The sequence below is a fragment of the Zalophus californianus genome, chromosome 17 (assembly GCF_009762305.2).
Source record: "Zalophus californianus isolate mZalCal1 chromosome 17, mZalCal1.pri.v2, whole genome shotgun sequence".
In the NCBI taxonomy this organism is placed as follows: domain Eukaryota; kingdom Metazoa; phylum Chordata; class Mammalia; order Carnivora; family Otariidae; genus Zalophus; species Zalophus californianus.
This window is the reverse complement of record NC_045611.1, coordinates 11,000,869-11,020,674: the sequence shown is the minus strand read 5'-3', so window position 1 is coordinate 11,020,674 and position 19,806 is coordinate 11,000,869. Positions and strand designations below refer to the sequence as shown.

General features: G+C 38.1%; 1 protein-coding gene across 4 annotated transcripts in view; it reads left to right on the top strand.

Annotated features, from left to right (window-relative positions):
• The window catches only part of CNTNAP4 (contactin associated protein family member 4), a 264,304-nt gene that overhangs the window by 178,497 nt on the left and 66,001 nt on the right, over window positions 1–19,806 (top strand). For all 4 annotated transcript variants that reach the window (XM_027620162.2, XM_027620161.2, XM_027620160.2 and 1 more), the window contains exons 9-12: window positions 701–850; window positions 6,429–6,600; window positions 8,995–9,101; window positions 12,800–12,919. In XM_027620162.2, coding sequence (XP_027475963.1) covers window positions 701–850; window positions 6,429–6,600; window positions 8,995–9,101; window positions 12,800–12,919 — 549 coding nt within the window. The remainder of the gene's footprint in view (window positions 1–700; window positions 851–6,428; window positions 6,601–8,994; window positions 9,102–12,799; window positions 12,920–19,806) is intronic.

The window sequence follows — 19,806 nt, the reverse complement described above, 5'->3', positions numbered from 1 at the left end:
TTAACTACTTAGGACTTTGTCCAAAGTTGGGGATTTTGTTGCTTTTATTGAGGCCCTAAGGAAAGAATAACGCACCATTTTCCACAAGAGGGTACCCACTTGCCCCCTTTTCCTGTCTTTCTGTTTCCTTTTATTAATATACTGAGTGCTGTGCTTGATTGGGCAATGTCTATTTTGTTTCTATTTATACTGTTCACTGTTGAGAGAGATCTCTTTTATTTTTTTTTCAAATTTTATTTTATTTTATTTTTTTATTATGTTAATCACCATACATTACATCATTAGTTTTTGATGTAGTGTTCCATGATTCATTGTTTGTGCATACCACCCAGTGCTCCACGCAGAACGTGCCCTCTTCAGTACCCATCACCAGGCTAACCCATCCCCCCACCCCCCTCCCCTCTAGAACCCTGTTTGTTTTTCACAGTCCATCCTCTCTCATGGTTCGTCTGCCTCTCCGATATCCCCCCCTTCATTCTTCCCCTCCCGCTATCTTCTTCTTCTTCTTCTTTTTTTTTTTTTTAACATATAATGTATTATTTGTTTCAGAGGGACAGGTCTGTGATTCAACAGTCTTGCACTATTCACAGAGCTCAGGAAACAAACCGAGGGTTGCTGGAGTGGTGGGGGGTGGGAGGGATGGGGTGGCTGGGTGGTGAGCGCTGAGCGAGATCTCTTTTAACTGATTTCATCTCCCTAGGTGTTGGATTAAATGACGGGCAGTGGCATTCCATCTCCTTATCTGCCAAACGGAATCACTTGAGTCTGGTGGTAGATGGCCAAGTAGCCTCTGCTGCTTCTTCCCTGGGGCCTGAGCAGATTTATTCAGGTGGTACCTGTTATTTCGGAGGTAAGAGAAAAGGTCAGGCCATACGGGCAATTGACCCATATTTGCAGTTACTCCCCCCTGTGTCTTGGAGATGTCATCATGTTTTAACCAATTCAATAGTATGGTGATTTCTCACTTTCTTTGAACATGGAAATGTTGAGTGAATCAAGATGACCAACTATGACCTAAGATGCATTTCTTAGAGTGATTTACTTATGTTTACAATTCCGACAATGAGAATGATTGCAAATAGACAACCTCTTCAGTTCTCACTTTCAAACTTTGTTATATTTTCCTAGTGTGAAATGATTCTTATATGGCTTTTTCAGATTTTATGGGCTGATTTTATTGCAGTATTTTCCTGCACATGGCTCTTAGCTCCTCTGGAGCATCTTTATTGCTTTCCTACTGCCCAATGCAGAAGGACGATATTATGCCGATGGCAAATAATCTAACCTAATTAGCCACAGAAACCTCTGTTCATTGCTAAGTAATAATGCGCTGATACATTTGACCAAATTAGGACATCAACCTTCAACACCAGGCCATCTCTCTAAGAGAACAAAAACAAATGAAGCATTTACCTGCCCTGGATGTTTGATTGAACTAAAAGCTTGGAAAAGAAAACCTTGGAAATGGAAATGAGTCTTTACCACTAGAAAATTAAAATAAAATGTGATTTGCCAGTAGAAAGGCAAAGGTGTAAAACTGGTAGTAATAAGACTTATTTCTAATCATGATTTGGTGTGTTTCTTAGCACTGTTATTTTGAATTTTAATAGTCACCTCTGTCTAGAATCGCCTTTGAATTTGGTGGCAGTAGACCAATCTTTATTATTCATCAATAAAATACAAATTCCTTCCTAAGAATTGACAGTAAGCACACAGACCATGCATCGTTCATCTGATACTAAGAACAAACAAACACTTTCCGTGCTACCCAAGGAGGGGTCCATATGGTGTTCCTGTCATAAAGGGAAACTTTCACAATGTCTGGAGCCCTCAATGTCCTGCAAATGAAGGAGGAGGATGTCCTCAAATTCCTCGCGGCAGGAACCCACGTGGGTGGCACCAACCTTGACTTCCAAATGGAACCACAGTACATCTACAGAAGGACAGGTGACAGAGGCTACCTCATGAATCTGAGGAGAACCTGGGAGAAGCTTCTGCTGGCAGCCCGTGCCATTATTGCCGGTGAAAACCTGGCTGATGTCAGTGTCCTATCACCCAGGAATCCTGGCCAGCGCGCTGGGCCGAAGTACGCTGCTGCCCCTGGAGCCACGCCTACTGCCGGCCATGTCCCCGCTGGAACCTCCGCTGACCAGATCCAGCCAGCCTTCCGGGGGCCGAGACTTCTGGTGGTGACCAATCCCAGGGCTGAGCACCAGCCTCTCACAGAGGCGTCTCATGTTCACCTGCCTACCATCGCTCTGTGGAGCACCGAACTCTCCTCTGCGCTCTGTGGACATCGCCATCCCTTGCAACAACAGGGGAGCTCAGTCACTGGGTCTGATGGGTTGGGTGCTGGCCCGGGATACTCTGCGCACGCGTGGCGCCTGAGCTCTACTTCTACAGAGTTCCTGAAGGGATTGAAGAGGAAGAGCAGAGCGCTGCTGAAAAGGCTGTGACCACGGAGGAATTTCAGGGTGAATGGACGGCTCCAGCTCCTGAGTTTACTGCTTCTCAACCTGAAGTCGCAGGCTGCTCTGGCCACTGAATGGGTAGGAGCAACACCTGAGTGGTCTTAAGCTGCTCTTCCCCAAAGGCAAACAAAATGGAAATAAGGTCGATGGAAAATAAAGTTTCTTAAAAAAAAAAAAAAGGAACAAAGAAAGAAAACCCCTGCCTAATCCGTTGCTGTGAATTGCAGCATAGTGGCAAAAATCTTAAAAGATGTAATTGCCTCCTTTAGTGAGATTTGTTCATTTCTGAACCAAGTTGTTTCTTAAACCTCATGAAATATATGATTGATTTTATGGCAATCCATAGGAACACATTCCTTTAATAAATGGTAAGGTATGGAGAACAAATTAACTAAGAGCTTTCATTTCAAAGGAAAAGATTTAGAAGCACTAAAAGAGATTTTAAAAACAGGCATATTGTTAAATGTGAAAAAAAGACTAGATAAAATTAATAGACTGGATAAAAGTGTAAATCATGAAAATAGAATCCTCGTTCTTAAAGTATTTTGCATCCCTCATGTTCATATTTCACAATGCCTACCTATTTTTTGCAGAAAATTTTTATTGCTATTATTCATTCTGTCCTAGTTTATGGTGAAATATATCACATGTGCGCTCTGTAATTTTGCTTGTTTTTATTATGGTACAAATGGTATACATTATTTTATTTAAATAAACTTTTAATCTTTGAATAGTTTTACATTTATGAAAAAGTTGCAAAGTTACGAGGAGAGTGTCCGTATTCCCTGCACCCAGTGTCCTCTTACATCATATGTGCATTTTAAAGGATACTAATTAGAATACTATGCATATCTACATGTGCATTTCCCGGCTTAGAAAGATAATATTATCAACATTCATTTGCCCATCCAGGGTCCTATCTCTTCATCTCCCCAGATAAACACTGTCTTGAATTTGGGTTTTAGTCTCCGTCTCATGTTCTTTGTAATTTGGTGTCTATTAAAGTGTTTCTGAGCTCCTAACCAATAAACTGTGGAAGCTTCCATAATAAAATTCAAACTTCAGGACTTTAAAAAAACAAAAATCACCATTAGGTATCTCTGTTTAATCAATCATCTCAATTGGTGTCCTTCAATCCCAGAACATTTTGGGCGTGAGAGTCTACTGATCAATGAACACACACCCCGCACGCACTAAGGCACCCTGACCTTTCCAGGGCTGGGGACAAGAAGCCAGAAGAAAGCAGGAGACCTTCCCCTGCCCTTCTCCTCCCTCCTCTTCCCAGACTTGTGGTCCAGAGACTGGTAGAGGAGGTCCATCCTTCTGGAAGCCCCCTTAGGCCTTTGGGCTGGCAATTCTGGATGCGGGGAGTGGACTGGTGGAGAGTGGGGTGACTAACTCTTCCCAGTTTTATCACTGGATGCCCTGAGTCCCAAGGCAAACTGTCACAGGTTTTGGCCCTGGAAAACCTTTCGCTCTGTGTGCCTGAGAGCCTCCTGTAACACTAGGATCCATATTATCCAGGTGGAAGGCTCTGCTTAAGTTGTTACTTCTTCAAGTAAATAAATATCCCATGTTCTGAGATACTCCCCATCGGTTCTCTTCCACAACTCTCTCACTTTGCAGTGATCTTATCAGCCCACAGTCGGCCTGCCATGGCTGCAGTCTCTTCCACCAACCTGCATTGTACCTCCGTTCCAGGCTGGTCTTGAGAGTGACAGTCATGTTGGGAGAGGGGGCTGCTCAGAAATCACAGCATTCCGCCTATGCCATACCAGACTCCATTATCTCTCCATCATTTTCCACTTTTTCTCCCTCCACCTGAGGGCTTTTCAAAACTTCGGACTGTGTTGTGGTGCATGGTGCTCGACTTTTATCATTTATAAATTATAAATTTTATAAATCTGGGTTCTCCGGATTGAGGGCAGGCAAACGTCTGATTTCTGCAATATTCCCCCATGTGATCTTTGTGCTCTTGAATAACACACTGTGCAGCACAGACCCGAGGCAGTAGACCTTGGGTAGAATTCTCACACCCCCACTTGGGTAAATCAGACGTTCTCCATCCAGTGAACAGGCTAGACCACCATGAAGTCAAAGCCGACATCTTCTGGTGTGGTGACACTGAGTGATTATAATTTATCTGTCATCCTCAGAGGTGCTTCACATGCCGACTGCCTCCAGTAATGGATCCATCCGTTAATTCAGCATTAAGTATTCCCCAGAAATCTTCATATTTTAGACCTTCCATCTCAAACTGGTTCAGTGCTGAACTTCTCTCTGCTGTTGCAATATATTAACTTGTGGTTGCCTGTTATTGTAGACTAATGAGATGAACCTGGCTTGAACCCTTCTTTATTCTTAAAATCTCTTGCTTATTAAACATTGTAGCTAGGAATATGAAGTGCCTAATGATATGACGATGCGCTTTCTGTAAAGTTCCGTAATCTTTCTTTGTCACTGCGTTTGCTTAGTTTTATTCCCTACAGGCATATTGCACAATTTATTTTATTCTGAAATGGTTTGAAATGTGTCAGGAAACACTACCTGGAGAAAAGGAGATTAGCAGAGCTGTTTATATTCCTGGCATATTGTAGTTGCCCACAAATATTATTGAACTATTATCCTCTCAGTTTTTACTTTAACATTCTTAATTGGTTAATAAGTCATCTAGAAAACATACCGAGGTTATAATAACCATCTCCTACACCACAGAAGAATTTAAGCACTGAAAATGTATGTCGTACCATGTACAATAAATTGATACTCCAAGAGCTCTCATCACCTTTTCTTGATATATCAAATTTGAAACTTCAGAGTCTCCCTTGGTTAAAATGTGATATTCCAATGTACCTGATGACCGTTTTCAATATGAATCCTGACCTTTACTTGCCACGTTAATGTGTTTTGTTAGGAAAATAAGCATTAAGGGGAGATATCGCCAGTCACAATATGTAATTATAATTGGGAAAGAGTGTGGATTGTATAGGTATTAGGAAGAAAAAGACTGTGGACTGTGTAGGAATTAGGAAGTTTCTGATTCATTTCTTATTCTTGAAACTGTAATAGTGCTTGACAACCATAACGGCAGAGAAAGATTAATGAAAAATACCTAAGTATAATATATGTGTTCATACTCCATAAAATTATTTATTTCACTTGGCTAGAGAAACACTTAGAACATCATTAAACCCCAGAGAATAATGGTTAATAATATAGTTCTTTATTACTTAAATAATTAGAAACAGGTCTTAGATAAGTGTTAGAAAAAAATCAATATAAATGGAGCATTCTTTTATGAGGCAAAGAATAAATAAAATCACAGTGAAATGTTTTTGACATTAAGTCATTATGATTTATTAAAATGCATGTGTGTATGGCTCTTATATGCATATGAAAATAAAGTATTTAATTAAATAGTCGGTAATTTTATTCCACGTCACTACATCTCCTTTCCCAAATAGTTAGCTTTAAATACCAAGGTATTTCACTGTTACTGATTTATCTTTTGTTATCTACAGTGCACATTTTCAATCTTTATGCCTTTTTTTGCATTCCAAAAGACTAAGTTCCTGTGTTTAAGTTTGATATATCATTTAATATTACATAATGATAATATAGTATATATAATATATAATTATAGCATATAATTATTATATATTATTATTCATACAAAGTATTTGTCTTCATCACCATAGGATTCACATGAAACCATGTTATTATAACATGAACCCTAAATCATGTTATTATAACATGAAATACTTTGTATGAATTGCAGTATGTCATTTAGATCAAATTAATGATGGCTGTGAGGGGCTCTTCCTCCCTCTTTTAATTTTAAGAAATTAATCAAGTGCCTTTTTCTTTTCTTTTTTCATAAGGAAGTTGTTTGTGCTACTAAATCCTGATTCATTATGATATATCCTGATTTACTTTGTTTTGTTTTGTTTTGGTCAGGTTGTCCTAACAACAGCTTTGGATCCAAATGTAAAAATCCACTGGGTGGATTTCAGGGATGTATGAGACTCATTTCTATCAGTAACAAGGTGGTAGATCTGATTTCAGTTCAGCAGGGGTCCCTTGGAAACTTCAGTGACCTTCAGATAGACTCATGTGGAATCACAGACAGGTAAGGGCAATCTCATTTCTTTACTTTGACCTGTCCATTTTCAAACATTTGGCAGCATATTAAAATTTATATATAAAATGAATATGTTTTTAAACTTCTCTTTCCTGCCATCACCTGTTCCACAGGAACTGGATGATATTCACATTAGAAATAAGAAAGATATGCTTGAAAAGAAAAATACACTTTTAGTTTTATACTTCATATTTCCAGGGATAAAATTGAGGTGGAAGACATGTGACCATGTTATTTATATGTACACATGCTACCAGTTTACAAAAGGTAATGTTGCTGCTGCTATAATATTAGATGGGTGTCAGTGTATCAAAAATATATCATTAAACTCAGCAAATTAGTACAGTCTAACAGTACTATTGATCACCACATACCAATAAGTCATAGACAGAATTGCTTCTCTGACAGCTGGGTAATATTTTCAGAGACATAGCAGTTTAAATGGTTGCTATGCTCCTAATGTGTACCTTTAACAACCCATTACTGTCTTCTCTGCAGGGAAAATAAAAAGAGCCTCTCCTCTGGAAGAGTTTGGAGTGGTAGTATTGATCAAGATATAAGGATGATCAAGTAGTTTCAATAGGAACTCCACTACAGGGCATGATAATTCAAGATTTGGAAGTTAGTTGTAGAGAACAAGTAAAACAATAATTGATAGTTAATAATTAAAACGGTAATTGATAGTTGATAATTAAAACAATAAATTGATAGTTAATAATTAAAAAATATTTTTAGGCATGGGCATATTAGCCAAATAATCTTGCCAGTCATGCTTTCATATCAAGAGTGTTAATTTTAATTACTGAGTTCAATGGAGTGTCATAGCCATTACAGATAAAAAAATTAAGCAGTGTTGTGACAGACTTAGCCCCTACCCTGTAGTAGTGTTTTGTATAAGGGGGTATAAACTATATTTCTTCTCTATCGTTTCCTGGATCATTTGATTTTTGTACAGTGGGTATCTATTTTTTATAATCAGGAAAAATCAATAACATTATTTTCAGTTAAAATTGGAGAAATCCTATAAGCAAAACATGAAGTTTCCCATCCTTAGTTTTTTAATAGTAGAGGTGGCAGAAACCCCAGTATGAATGCCTTCTTGACATGCTTCACACTTTATTTTTTTATTCTGGGGTAAAAGAGAGCATTTCAAGCTTTGGTCTCAATATACCTTTCAATCTAAATTCTAAAAAGCATCAATAATCTGATCAGGGCTGTTCAAGTTGATACCAGAAGCTCCCCAGCTTTGTTGTCCACAGCACCCTATGTATTTCAGTGATTTTTCTCATCGTGTTCCAAGCCCAAATATAACTAACACTTTCATTTAAAAAGTAGCTTAGGTCCAAACAACTTATTTATGTACTAAAATTTAGTAACCCTTTCAAAAAGGAATATATATATATATATTACATATATAATGTCTCTCTCTCTCTATGAAATATATATAATTCATATAATTGTAAATGTCAGTATATATATTATATATAGTATTTATGTAATTTAAAAATATTTTAATTTTATTTTGAATTAAACACAACTACTTCGTAATTACACGTGTTTACGTGTTGAGTACTGCACACCATTTCAAAGCTTGGGATCAGGTCAGACGCCGCCACCCTCACTTTTGCTCAACACTGATTTCACATGGTACTGGGTTGTTTTGTTTTTTTTTGTCAACTACTGAAAATCCAGCTTCTTACAGATAGGACATCACTAAAAGGAAAGTATTACAATCTAACGTTGAAATTGAACTATCTCGAGCTAGGAAGTTGTGCAGTCTTGGTCAGATATTGAGTATGGCTGTATTTCTCTTGAAAAGTTAAAATATCCTGAGAGCCCCTGTGAGTTCCATTCAGCACCCTGGAGCACCCTAACACACTGCTAGGAATTCGTGTGTCTATCCAGTGTACCTTCAACATTCCTGGAGGTCTTCACTTTACTCAAAAAGTGAATAAAGACACCCCTCCCTCCTACTTCCTTCTTTTTTTCTCTCTTCTTTATTCCTTCTTTTAAATATTCAGTGTAGGAAATCAATATGATTAAATGTTGTTATTTTATGTAAGCTATTGATATTTTTGGCAACGTATTGAATTAGTGTTTTGTCACTGAGGGAAAAGAAAGGACTCTGATATAGTAGGACATCTTGAAAATGAAGCAGTCACAACTACCTGAGAATTGGTTGAAATCTGATGAATTTATTGATCGAAGGTTTGGTTCTGTGATTAAACCACCTTGACGACAGACTGAGTAACCATGAGTCACGTTGAATTTACCCTTTCTGTAACTGTTGACATTCTTCTCTCACACGACCGTGTATAATTGATCAACATTTTATGATCGCTCAGAATGAAAAGTAGTGATTGCATCTGCACCTTTTCGTAGGTGTTTGCCGAACTATTGTGAACACGGTGGTGAGTGTTCCCAGTCCTGGAGCACCTTTCACTGCAACTGTGCAAACACTGGTTACACGGGAGCTACCTGCCACAACTGTAAGCCGAACACACCTGCTGCTTCTTGCCTCTGTTCTGATTTCCTTGTTCCGTTTCCCTTTCCACGGCTGTGTGCATGTTCCATGTATTCCGTGTTCCATATACTGGAATGCACAACTCTGAAGTTTAGCATCCAGTTGCTTTTTAGTTTATTTTCAATCCACACCTCTTTTCAAGAAGTTGTCAAAGTAGCTTACAGAAATAGATAACATAAAACAGGATAGAAAAGAGTAGGAGAGCTGGCAAAGCGGAAACATGTATAGAAAACAAAAGGCAGCTAAGGATAAACATAAACAATGCAGAATACGTAATCCTTCAGTTCCCTTGCAACCCCATTAATGAGGATAATGAAATAAGGATGGCAGATAATGATGTTCTTCATTAAATAGTTCATTTTATTGAGTATTTTCTAAATGCCAGGCACTGATCTAGGATTGTATATGTCCTAACTCCTTGAATTCTAATGACCACCTTAGTGGGTGGTTGGGTACTATTATTATCCCCAGTTTACTAATGAAGTAACAGAGAGAGATTAATCACCTTGCCCCAGCCTCCTTAAATAGTTGAGGCATAGTGAGGATGGGAACACTTGCAACTCTGCTCCAGAGCCTGGGATCATAACCAACACTCTTCCTATATTATACAAACCATGCAATTTTTCTGATGAAATGTTCGCATGTGTTGTAAGACTCGTTTCATTTTGATGTCCACTTTTTCAGTATGTGTGATGGGGAGATCTAAGCGCGCATTTTTCTTTCCCATTTTTTTCATGTCATTACTGACCTTGCCAGGCAACTTAATTCCTACTCCTATCTCCTGTAGCCCTGACTTCAGGCAAGGGTGTTATGTCATCAGACTCCTCATTCCTGTTTTCTTCACTGTGTGCTACTTTGTACTCCTGCTAGAGTTGAGACTGGAATCCTGGGCTCCCAGCCCTGGACATTCTGTAAGGGACCCTCAGAAGTCCTGGTGCAGGGCCGGCAAGGGCGTGAGTGGGAGGAGCTTCCAGTTTCACCCTCGTACCTGTACCCCTGCAGCCAGAGCCATTCGTAAGGTGTCAGTATATCTGTTGGAGTGCCTCAGAATATCATAAAGAATGCCTGCTGTTGCTAAAGCCACACCTCACTGTAACCAGAAGCCAAGTTACTTGAGCCGGGTCACCCAGCTAGCCGTCTGTTTTACTTTCTTATATCCTCCGTCATCCTAACTGTAGTAACTAACTCAAAACAAAAAGCTAATTGAATGTGTTTTAACTATTTATTTGTAACTGTTATCAATGACCAAATCTAAATATAAACACAAACAACTCTGAGGAAAAAAATTAGATAAATCAGATATTGTCATCTGTGGCCACAGTTTGATGAGTAAGTTCTTGAACAGATTGTCCAAATGGAACTGAAGGGTTTTGGCCAGTAACCATTCTGAGAAATGGGGCCAGGATGACAAACCTGGATATAGTGAAGCCTTGACTATCGTTAGCATAAATAGGGGAAGGGGCAGGGATGCAGTCTTTAAAAGGTTTCATTAGATAGCAGGAAGGGAAAAATGAAGGGGGGGAAACTGGAGGGGGAGACGAACCATGAGAGACTGTGGATTCTGAGAAACAAACTGAGGGTTCTAGAGGGGAGGGGGGTGGGGGGATGGGTTAGCCTGGTGATGGGTATTAAAGAGGGCACGTACTGCATGGAGCACTGGGTGTTATACGCAAACAATGAATCATGGAACACTGCATCAAAAACTAATGATGTAATGTATGGTGATTAACATAATAAAAAGAAAAAATAAAAGGTTTCATTAGAAAGTAATACGTTGTAAACAGTCATGTTATAAAGAGTCAAGCAATACACATAAAGTAAATGTATTCCTAATTACCCTCATACAATCACGTGTCCTTTCTACTACCAGCCCTGACTCTCAGGTCGTGAGTCTATCCTGCCAACCTCTTTCAAAAAATTTATGAACATATGTGTATGTGCATACAGAAGTAAATAAACTAACCATTTTTACATGCCCATTTCACTGCACAAAATATAAATGTGACTCTAAAACAATCCATGCTTATATTTTTGTCTATGTCATATATAAGAGAACAAAATAAAACCATCAGACTGTGGAGGAATGGAGAAGTAAATTTGTATGATTATCCGAAATCACTATAACACTGAGCAAATTAGTTACATTATTTCATATTGTTTAAGGTGTCATTAATATAATTTTCAAAAATTTGGACTAGATCAAGGAAAGACATTCAGGGCATGACTTATTTCTCATTTCATAAAATAAAAAGCTTGATGGAAATTTTAAGTGCATGTGGCCAAGTGTTCAATGAGACGTGTGCATCATATACAGTTGTTAATATCAAACTTTGTACATGGCAAATGTATAATTGTATACTCAAAAACATCCACTTATGGACTAAAACACATTGAGGCCACTTGAGGTCATGTTTCATATAAATACTTCTTTTGCTTCCAGTTTTAATTATATTAAATTCTCATTACAGGACATTACAGAAAGTTTCTTTTATAAAATACTTTTAAAATTATTGATGAGGAGCTTTGTCAGTCAATTTTTTTAAAGATTTTATTTATAGATAATTTTATATGAGAAAGGAGAATAGTTACATTATTTAAAATTTTTCTATTACATAATTGTGGATAAAAGCAGATTATTTTTTTCCTTTTCTTTAATTATTTTTTTTATTATGTTACATTAATCACCATGCGTCCTGTCATTAGTTTTTGATGTAGTGTTCCATGATTCATTGTTTGTGTATAACACCCAGTGCTCCATGCAGTACGTGCCCTCTTTAATACCCATCACCAGGCTAACCCATCCCCCCACCCCCCTTCCCTCTAGAGCCCTAGTTTGTTTCTCAGAGTCCATAGTTTCTCATGGTTCGTCTCCCCCTCTGATTTCCCCCCCTTCATCCTTCCCCTCCTGCTATCTTCCTCTTTTTTTTTTTCTTAACATATAACATATTATTTGTATCAGGGGTACAGATCTGTGATTCAACAGTCTTACACAATTCACAGCACTCACCATAGCACATACCCTCCCCAATGTCTATCACCCAGCCACCCCATCCCTCCCACCCCCCACCACTCCAGCAACCCTCTGTTTGTTTCCTGAGATTAAGAATTCCTCATATCAGTGAGGTCATATGATACATGTCTTTCTCTGATTGACTTATTTTGCTCAGCACAATACCCTCCAGTTTAAAAGCAGGTTATTTAAGGAGATTATACGATTGTGTTTCAGATGTGAGGTTATTACAAGGTGACACTAGAATTAGAAATTCCAAAATGGAAGTCAAAAGATCCATTTGGATGGATGTCCAAAATGGATGTTACATTATACTTATAAGCATTTTGACATTTAAAACACATACCTTCTCTTTTGTTGTTTTACCTAATGTAAAAATTAATTTTTATTTTGACTAATCTCATATTTTCTTAATGACAAAAGGAAATGCTGTAGAATATAACCTCATTCTGCCTTTTTCTGTATAACCTTTCATCCATATTAATTTTTTTTTAAAAAATGAGTTTTGTTTTAAAGTATGTTTTACCTTTTCTCATGGTCAGTAATATACATATTAAATTTCAAAACTTGGCATATTTTGTGTCCAAATTAAAATTTAAGAGATTAATTTTATACTATTCCATTTATGAGCATCCATTTTTTTTTTCTTACAGCTATCTATGAGCCGTCATGTGAATCCTATAAACACAGAGGAAATACTTCAGGGTTTTACTATATAGATTCAGATGGAAGTGGTCCCCTGGAACCCTTTCTTCTATATTGCAATATGACTGGTGAGTTAATCAATTTTCATTTAATAGTTAAATTTGCAGGAATGCTTTAAACACACAAATTTAAAATGAAACCAGTAGAAAGTTGACCTCCTTTGCAACTTGATTAAAATGTATATTGTTCAGTGGAAGAACTTAACAAAAATCTTTAAAAAATAGTTTAATGGTAATGATTTAGAAATGTTTCATTATTTTCAATGAATCTGGTATCTGTGTAGAACATCTAATAATAGATGTATCTTATTAAGTCCCCAAACAAAAAGGGCAGACTATTTCTCTGAGAAGACTGATACATGTGAAAGCTTTGAAAAATACTTATTTTTTAAATGTAGGTAAACATGACTTGTGTTCTTGAATTCTTACATAAATTTAAATAGGAATTAATAGTCATGGAAAATGTATTTGATTAAATTCAACATCCATTCATGATAAAAGAGAAGGTAAAAACTCAATAAATTACCAATAGAAGGAAAGTTCCTTACTTTGTGAAAGAGTACTAACAAAAAAATCGTATAGCACATATCACACTTTATGGTGAAATACTGAAAGCTTTACCCCTGTTACCAGCATTAACACAAGGATGCCTGCTATTATCACTCTGTTCACCATTATATTGGAGGTCCTTGCCAGTGCAATAAAGCAAGAGAAAGAAAGGAAAGATGTAAGGACTGGAAGAGTAGAACTAAGATTCTCATTATTTGTCTATGACCAGGTTATCTATTGATTCTCATTATTTGTCTATGACTAGGTTATATTTTAGTACATGTATATATACTAATACATATATATATGTATATATATATACAGATAAACTATTAAAATTAGGGATATCACTGCATATCAAATTAATATAAAAATTAACTTCATTTCGTTTCTGTATACCAGCAGTAAGCAGAACGAAGTTTTAGCAGATTTTATTGTCAATCATAAAAAATCTCAAATACATGGTAATAAATCTAATGAAAGATGTGCATGACTTCTATATAGAAAAGTATAAAATGCTCATGAGATAAATTAAAATTCTAAATAAATGAGGAAATATAAAAATTCTATCGATTAGAAAACTCAGTATGGTGTAAATACCAATTCTTCCCATGTAGGTTTTGATTTGGTACAAGTCTGAATTAAAGTTCCAGTGGGGTGTTTATTTGTTGGTTGATGTAACTGTTTTGGTGAAAACTGGCAAGCAGGTTCTAAAATTTATCAGCAAATTTGAAGGGACAGGAAGAACCAAATCAATCTTGAAGAATAAAGTTGAAGGACTCAACTCTAATAGATATAAAGACATTATACTGACAGGCTAAGTGAAACAGCGTGTGACTGGCATAAGGATAGACAAGTAGATCTGTGAAACAAAATAGTCTATAAACAGACTTACTCATATATGGATAGTTGACTTACTACAAAGGTGGCATTGATACACAGTGAAGGGAAGATGGTCTTTCAGCCAGGTGTTGGTGAGAGGGGTTGTAGATAAATGTCGTAAAAAAGAATCTTGATCCCTTCATTATCAAACCCAAAACAATGGATTCTAGATGAACTGGGCTGTCTACTATAGTAGCCACTAGCAACAAATGCCGATTTCAATTCATATTTAATTAAAACTAATTAATAAAACTAAGTGAATGGAAATAAGCTTTAAAAATTAAAATTAATAAAAATAAGATTAAGTTAAATGCCCACTTTTTTCAGTCTCACTGGTCACATTTTAATTGCTCAGCAGCCACCTGTTCTCCATCACTGCAGAAAGTTTGCATTGAATAGCACTGTCAGGAAGTCACAGTTTTCTGGAGCAAAACAAACAGAAAAAGGAAATACTAAATTGAAGTAGCAGGTGTTTCAGAGGGGGATTCACTACTTAAGATCAGGCAGTGAATATCTGGGAAAAGAACATTCCAGGCAAAGGAAGTAACAAGTACTAAGTGCTGAGAGCAGTGATCTTACCAGGTGCATTCAGAAAATAGCAACAAATCCAGTATGGTTGGAGTATGGCAAGTAATCGGGGAGTAGTGGGAGAACAAGAGACAGTCAAGTAAGGCGGGGCCGGGAGGGGAAGTCTCATTATTCTGAATGAGATGAGAAGATACCAGGGAGTTTTAAGCAATGATGGATGCCGTCTGACTGCCTTTGGTAGGATCATGATGGCTCCTTTGTCGGAAGGTGCCCATTTAGGAGCAGAGGTACACACACACACACACACACCCCATATGCATGGATATATATAAGGTATAGATCTATATGTATGCGTATATAATTTATGTCCATCTGTATGTCTGTAACAGGAGTAGAGACCTGCTTGGAGACCAGTTCAAGTAGTGTAAGAATCCATGCAAGACGATGGTGATGGCTTGCACTGGATAATAGCAGTGTGGATGGGGGAGGGAGGTTCGACTTTCTCATTGAATATATGTGAGGTGTGAGAAAACAGAAGGAAACAAAAATAACACATTTTTTAGTTGGGCAACTGGAGTAGTTGAGTTGCCATTATTTGAGATGTGGTCAGAGAAGGTTTGAATGGGGGGGCGCCTGGGTGGCTCAGTGGGTTAGGCATCTGACTCTTGATTTCAGCTCAGGTCATGATCTCATGGTTGTGAGATCAAGCTCTGCATTGGGTTCCGTGCTGGCTCAGCACTGGGCGTGAAGCCTGCTTAAGATTCTCTCTCTCTCTCTACCCCTACCTTAAAAAAAAAGGAAGGAAGGGAGGGAAGGAGGGAGGGAGGGAGAAAGAAAGAAAGAGAAAGAAAGAGAGAGAGATTTGAGGGGAAAGACCAGCAGCTCAGTTTTACAGTTTGAGTTTGACACATCTGTGACATGTTCAAAGGAGATACTGAGAAGGCAGTTGAACATGGGGGCAAAAGTTCCTTTGTATTAATGTGTAATTCTAAAAACTGGAGGATGGTGGTAAAACCATGGCAACAGATATTTATGGATATTAGAAATTTAGAATGTATCTTCAGAGATTTTTCATGTAACACAACCAGGTGGCTTCCATTTTCTTTCACGACCATTGAAGACGTTGCCTATCTTAGTGTGTTTGAGCTGCTGTAGCAAGATAACCACAGACTGGGTAGCTTACAAACAACAGAAATTTATTCCTTACAGTTTTAGAGGCTGGGGAGCCCAAGATCATGGCACCAGCATGGTCCAGTGAGGGCCTCTTCTGGGTCACAGACTTCTTGTATCCTCACATGATGGAAACAGCTCTGTGGGATCTCTTTTTTAAGAGGACTAAGCCCATTCATGAGGCTTCCACCCTCATGACCTAATCACCTCCGCAAAGCACCCCGTATTAATACCATTCATTATCTTTGAAGGTTAGGTGGTTCAGCATACGAATGAGGGGGCACAAACATTCAGAGCATAGCACTGCCCCAAACACCAAAGCAACCTTGGACAGCTGATGATTCCCACGTTTTTCCCCTCTACTAAGTTCCCCCTTCCACACGATACAGATTTCCAGGCAGCACCTTGAGTCAAGAGGTTCAGACAGAATGGTTGGGGTGAGACAATAGAATCAATATTTTACAACTGTTCCCAATTGATTCTTAAGTGTACCCAGCTCAGAGAATTGCTGTTTTGGGCCTGTGGTTCTCAAGCTTTACAAAACAGAGAATGGGAGAATTAAACATAGTAAGTTTGAAAATACCTCACAGAGAGGAAAGGAAAACTTTGCAAATGAAATACAGGACTTCAGGTGTCAACTAACTTTTTGATGTTTCCTGTTTGTCCAGCTTGGGTTGTGAATGAGCTTGAAGAATCTATCAGTGCAACCCTGTGAATCCCGTCTTCCCACAAATGGGTCCTGTAGTAGTCACATGCACGAGCTTTAAAAAGTTTAGATTTTATAAATCAGATACCTCTAAGTTGATAAATATCTCGAATCTTTGAAACTTTCAGAAACATAGTAGACACACACATACACACACAAATACACACACATGCACGCACACACACACGGTTCTCGTTATCCATGATAGTTGTGTTCTGCAAAGCAGCCATAGACACTGAATTAGCAAAAATTGGACCATTTGCTCCTAGGGGAAATGCAGTAAGGTTAGGTTCCTGTGATCCTCTGGTCACAACATTCCCATCAACCGATCAATACATAACCTCGTTTGACTTGTGTTTCAGGTTGAAGACACCTTATTTAATACATAATGTACTGTTAATTCATCAACATTGAACTCACAGCCACCAGCACAATAACTCCCACCTCAGTGAAGCTTATTCTAGCATGTGTGTTTCCTTGTGAAGCATATCACAGCCTCCTTGTGCTTGGGATACTAGACAGCTCTTCAGCACTGCCCTTGGAGGCCATTTTAAGCAGTGAAATCATCAAGAAGAAGCACAGAAATGGAAAAAAACATGGCACTGAATAGACCACAAATGAGATACGTGTCACAGTATGAGAGTTGAAACAAGGAGACAGCGTGTGGCCTGGTTCAGCTTCAGCTGGATACGTGTCTACTGGGCAACTCAAGCTTTCTGCTACTTTGTGCATGTCTGCAGATGTCCAAGAGCACCTTGAGTTGGGGGGTACAAATAAATTGTAGTGAGTAGGTGATTCACAAATAATGAGGACCTGCAAATAATGAGTATTGAGTCTATACACATACAGACACACATATGCATGATATCTTTCTATGGAATAATTCCAAAATTTATAGGCCAAGTGAACTTACATTATCTAAATGATAAGGCAATTATCAATTTCATTTTATTGAAGGAATTATTCCATTTCTATTAAATCAACATTTACCTTGTCATTTTACTTTACCAGGTATGTGCCTTAGTCAATGAAGTTTCATGCTAACTCTGTAAAAACTCTAAGAGACATGAAGGAAATATGTATATACACACAGAGAGAGGTGAAAGGTGCTTCAGCAAAATTATCAGAAAGTATTGATGCAGAAGAGGACATTCACAACATTTAAAGCCATTTGAAAAGCAAGCCATTGAGGGCAGAGGCACAGATAATCCAGGAGGAGACAGCTAAGTGTCTTCAGAGGCCCCGGAATATTGAAATACATTCACACTAAAGTGACAATCCCAGAATGTAACAACGCAGTGAAAAATAATGTTACAGCTTGAAACGTTTCCTATTGATCTGGTTTTGCAAATGAGGAAAGCAGGGAGGTTGGGTAAAGGCAGGCTAAAGAATCATTAGGGAGCAGTGAGGGACTAAAACCTCTTTTCGCCCAGCCTGAACATTTTTCTGCTAGAAAAGGCTACCTTCTATCGATGTCTCATTGCTTGTAGCCAATAACATATTCTCTAGTTATATAAATCAAGTATAATAATTATAAAAACAAGACAAAATTTTGAATCAGTAACTTGCAAATATGTAACTTTAAAAAAATCCAGTTACGAGTCTAGAATTAGTGTCAAACAAATGATTCCACGTGGATTTAAATACCTTTAAGCATTACAAGCTCAAAACTACAAAGGAAACTTCTTTTGAATGGATAATTTCCCAAACTCTGTTAAAGATGGAAAATTCTTTCTAAACAGAGTATTGTAAATATAATTTTAAAATAAGTAGGATAACATGAATCCCGGTTGGTCTCCCTCTAGAAATGTGCACGGCTTTTTTCTTCTACACGAAATCCACTGCTTTTTCTATAATGAAATGGTTTTACGTTCAAGATGTTTCTCATTCTCAAACATCGCATTGTTAGGACAGTTGTTTTAGTGGGGAGCGATTGATGAGTGCGTGCTAGGGCCTTGGCTCTCAGACTTTGGTGCAAGTGCTAATTCCCTGGCTTTAAGTCACTCTGTCCCACTGCACCACCACCAAGATGCCTGGATTGAGTTTTGCTGACTCAGTAAATTGGAGGACCAAGGCCTGGGTCTCTGCTCTCTGAAGGAGCTCTCCGTGTGCTTCTGAGACAGGAGCTCCTGAGACCATCCCCGGGGAAGGCTGGAGAGTATGAGATTAATAACAATAAAATTATTTTTACTTTAGGGATTTCAACAGTAAGGCCTTCTTGATAGCTCTGAGAGTTAGTAACTAACGATCATTACTCAGATGCAGCCTTGTTGACATCAAGCTCTGCTCCAGAATGCTGGCTGTTCCTCCCTTTCATCTCCCAGGCTTTCCTGAACACAGTGTTTCCTACCTGACCTCCCAGCTTTTAATCACATCTATCACCCTCTGCTGTTAATCCTGAAGGAGCACGAGCTCTGCAACTGTGTTGCTTAAACAGCATGTTTTTTCTTTACACTGTTATCATGCTAAAAAATAGCCAGTAGAAGATAAATCAAGTTCTTAATTACTCAGGTGCTTCACATACAATCTATATATTCAAAGTCTCTTCAGAGAGACACACTGGTAGACTCAAACTGCCTTTCAGTGTTTGAGTTTCGTACATTTTTCTGCCCATTGCAGCTGTCTTTCCTGACTCATGTCCCTTTGTCTGCTTTACTGCAGCAACTAACTCTTTACATTTGGGTAAAGGACAGTTTTCCCAAAAAATAAGAAATAAATAAAATAAAAACACGACTCTTACACAGATATAAAAATAAATACTAAAAAACGTAATTTAAAGATTTTGTCTAACACATTATTAATGAGGAAACTGGTAAGTGGTTACAGCCAGTCCAAAGGAGAATCCAAGGAACAGACATATCTGTACATCAGTAATATTGAAATTAATGTGCAGATGGAGGCGGGACTGGCTTCTTCCGTAGTGGGTGGTGGGGGAGGGGAGTCTATCGAACCTCTGCCAGGTGGCATTTGCTAGTGTATGGACAATAGTTTCTTGAGAGGAAACAATGCCTTGCTTGCTAAGTAAATAAGTAAGTGAGGCAAATAAATAAATAAGTAAATCTGGAAGCCCTTGTTAAAGGATAATTTCATATAAATATGTCTTGGAAGTTAGAGATAGTGA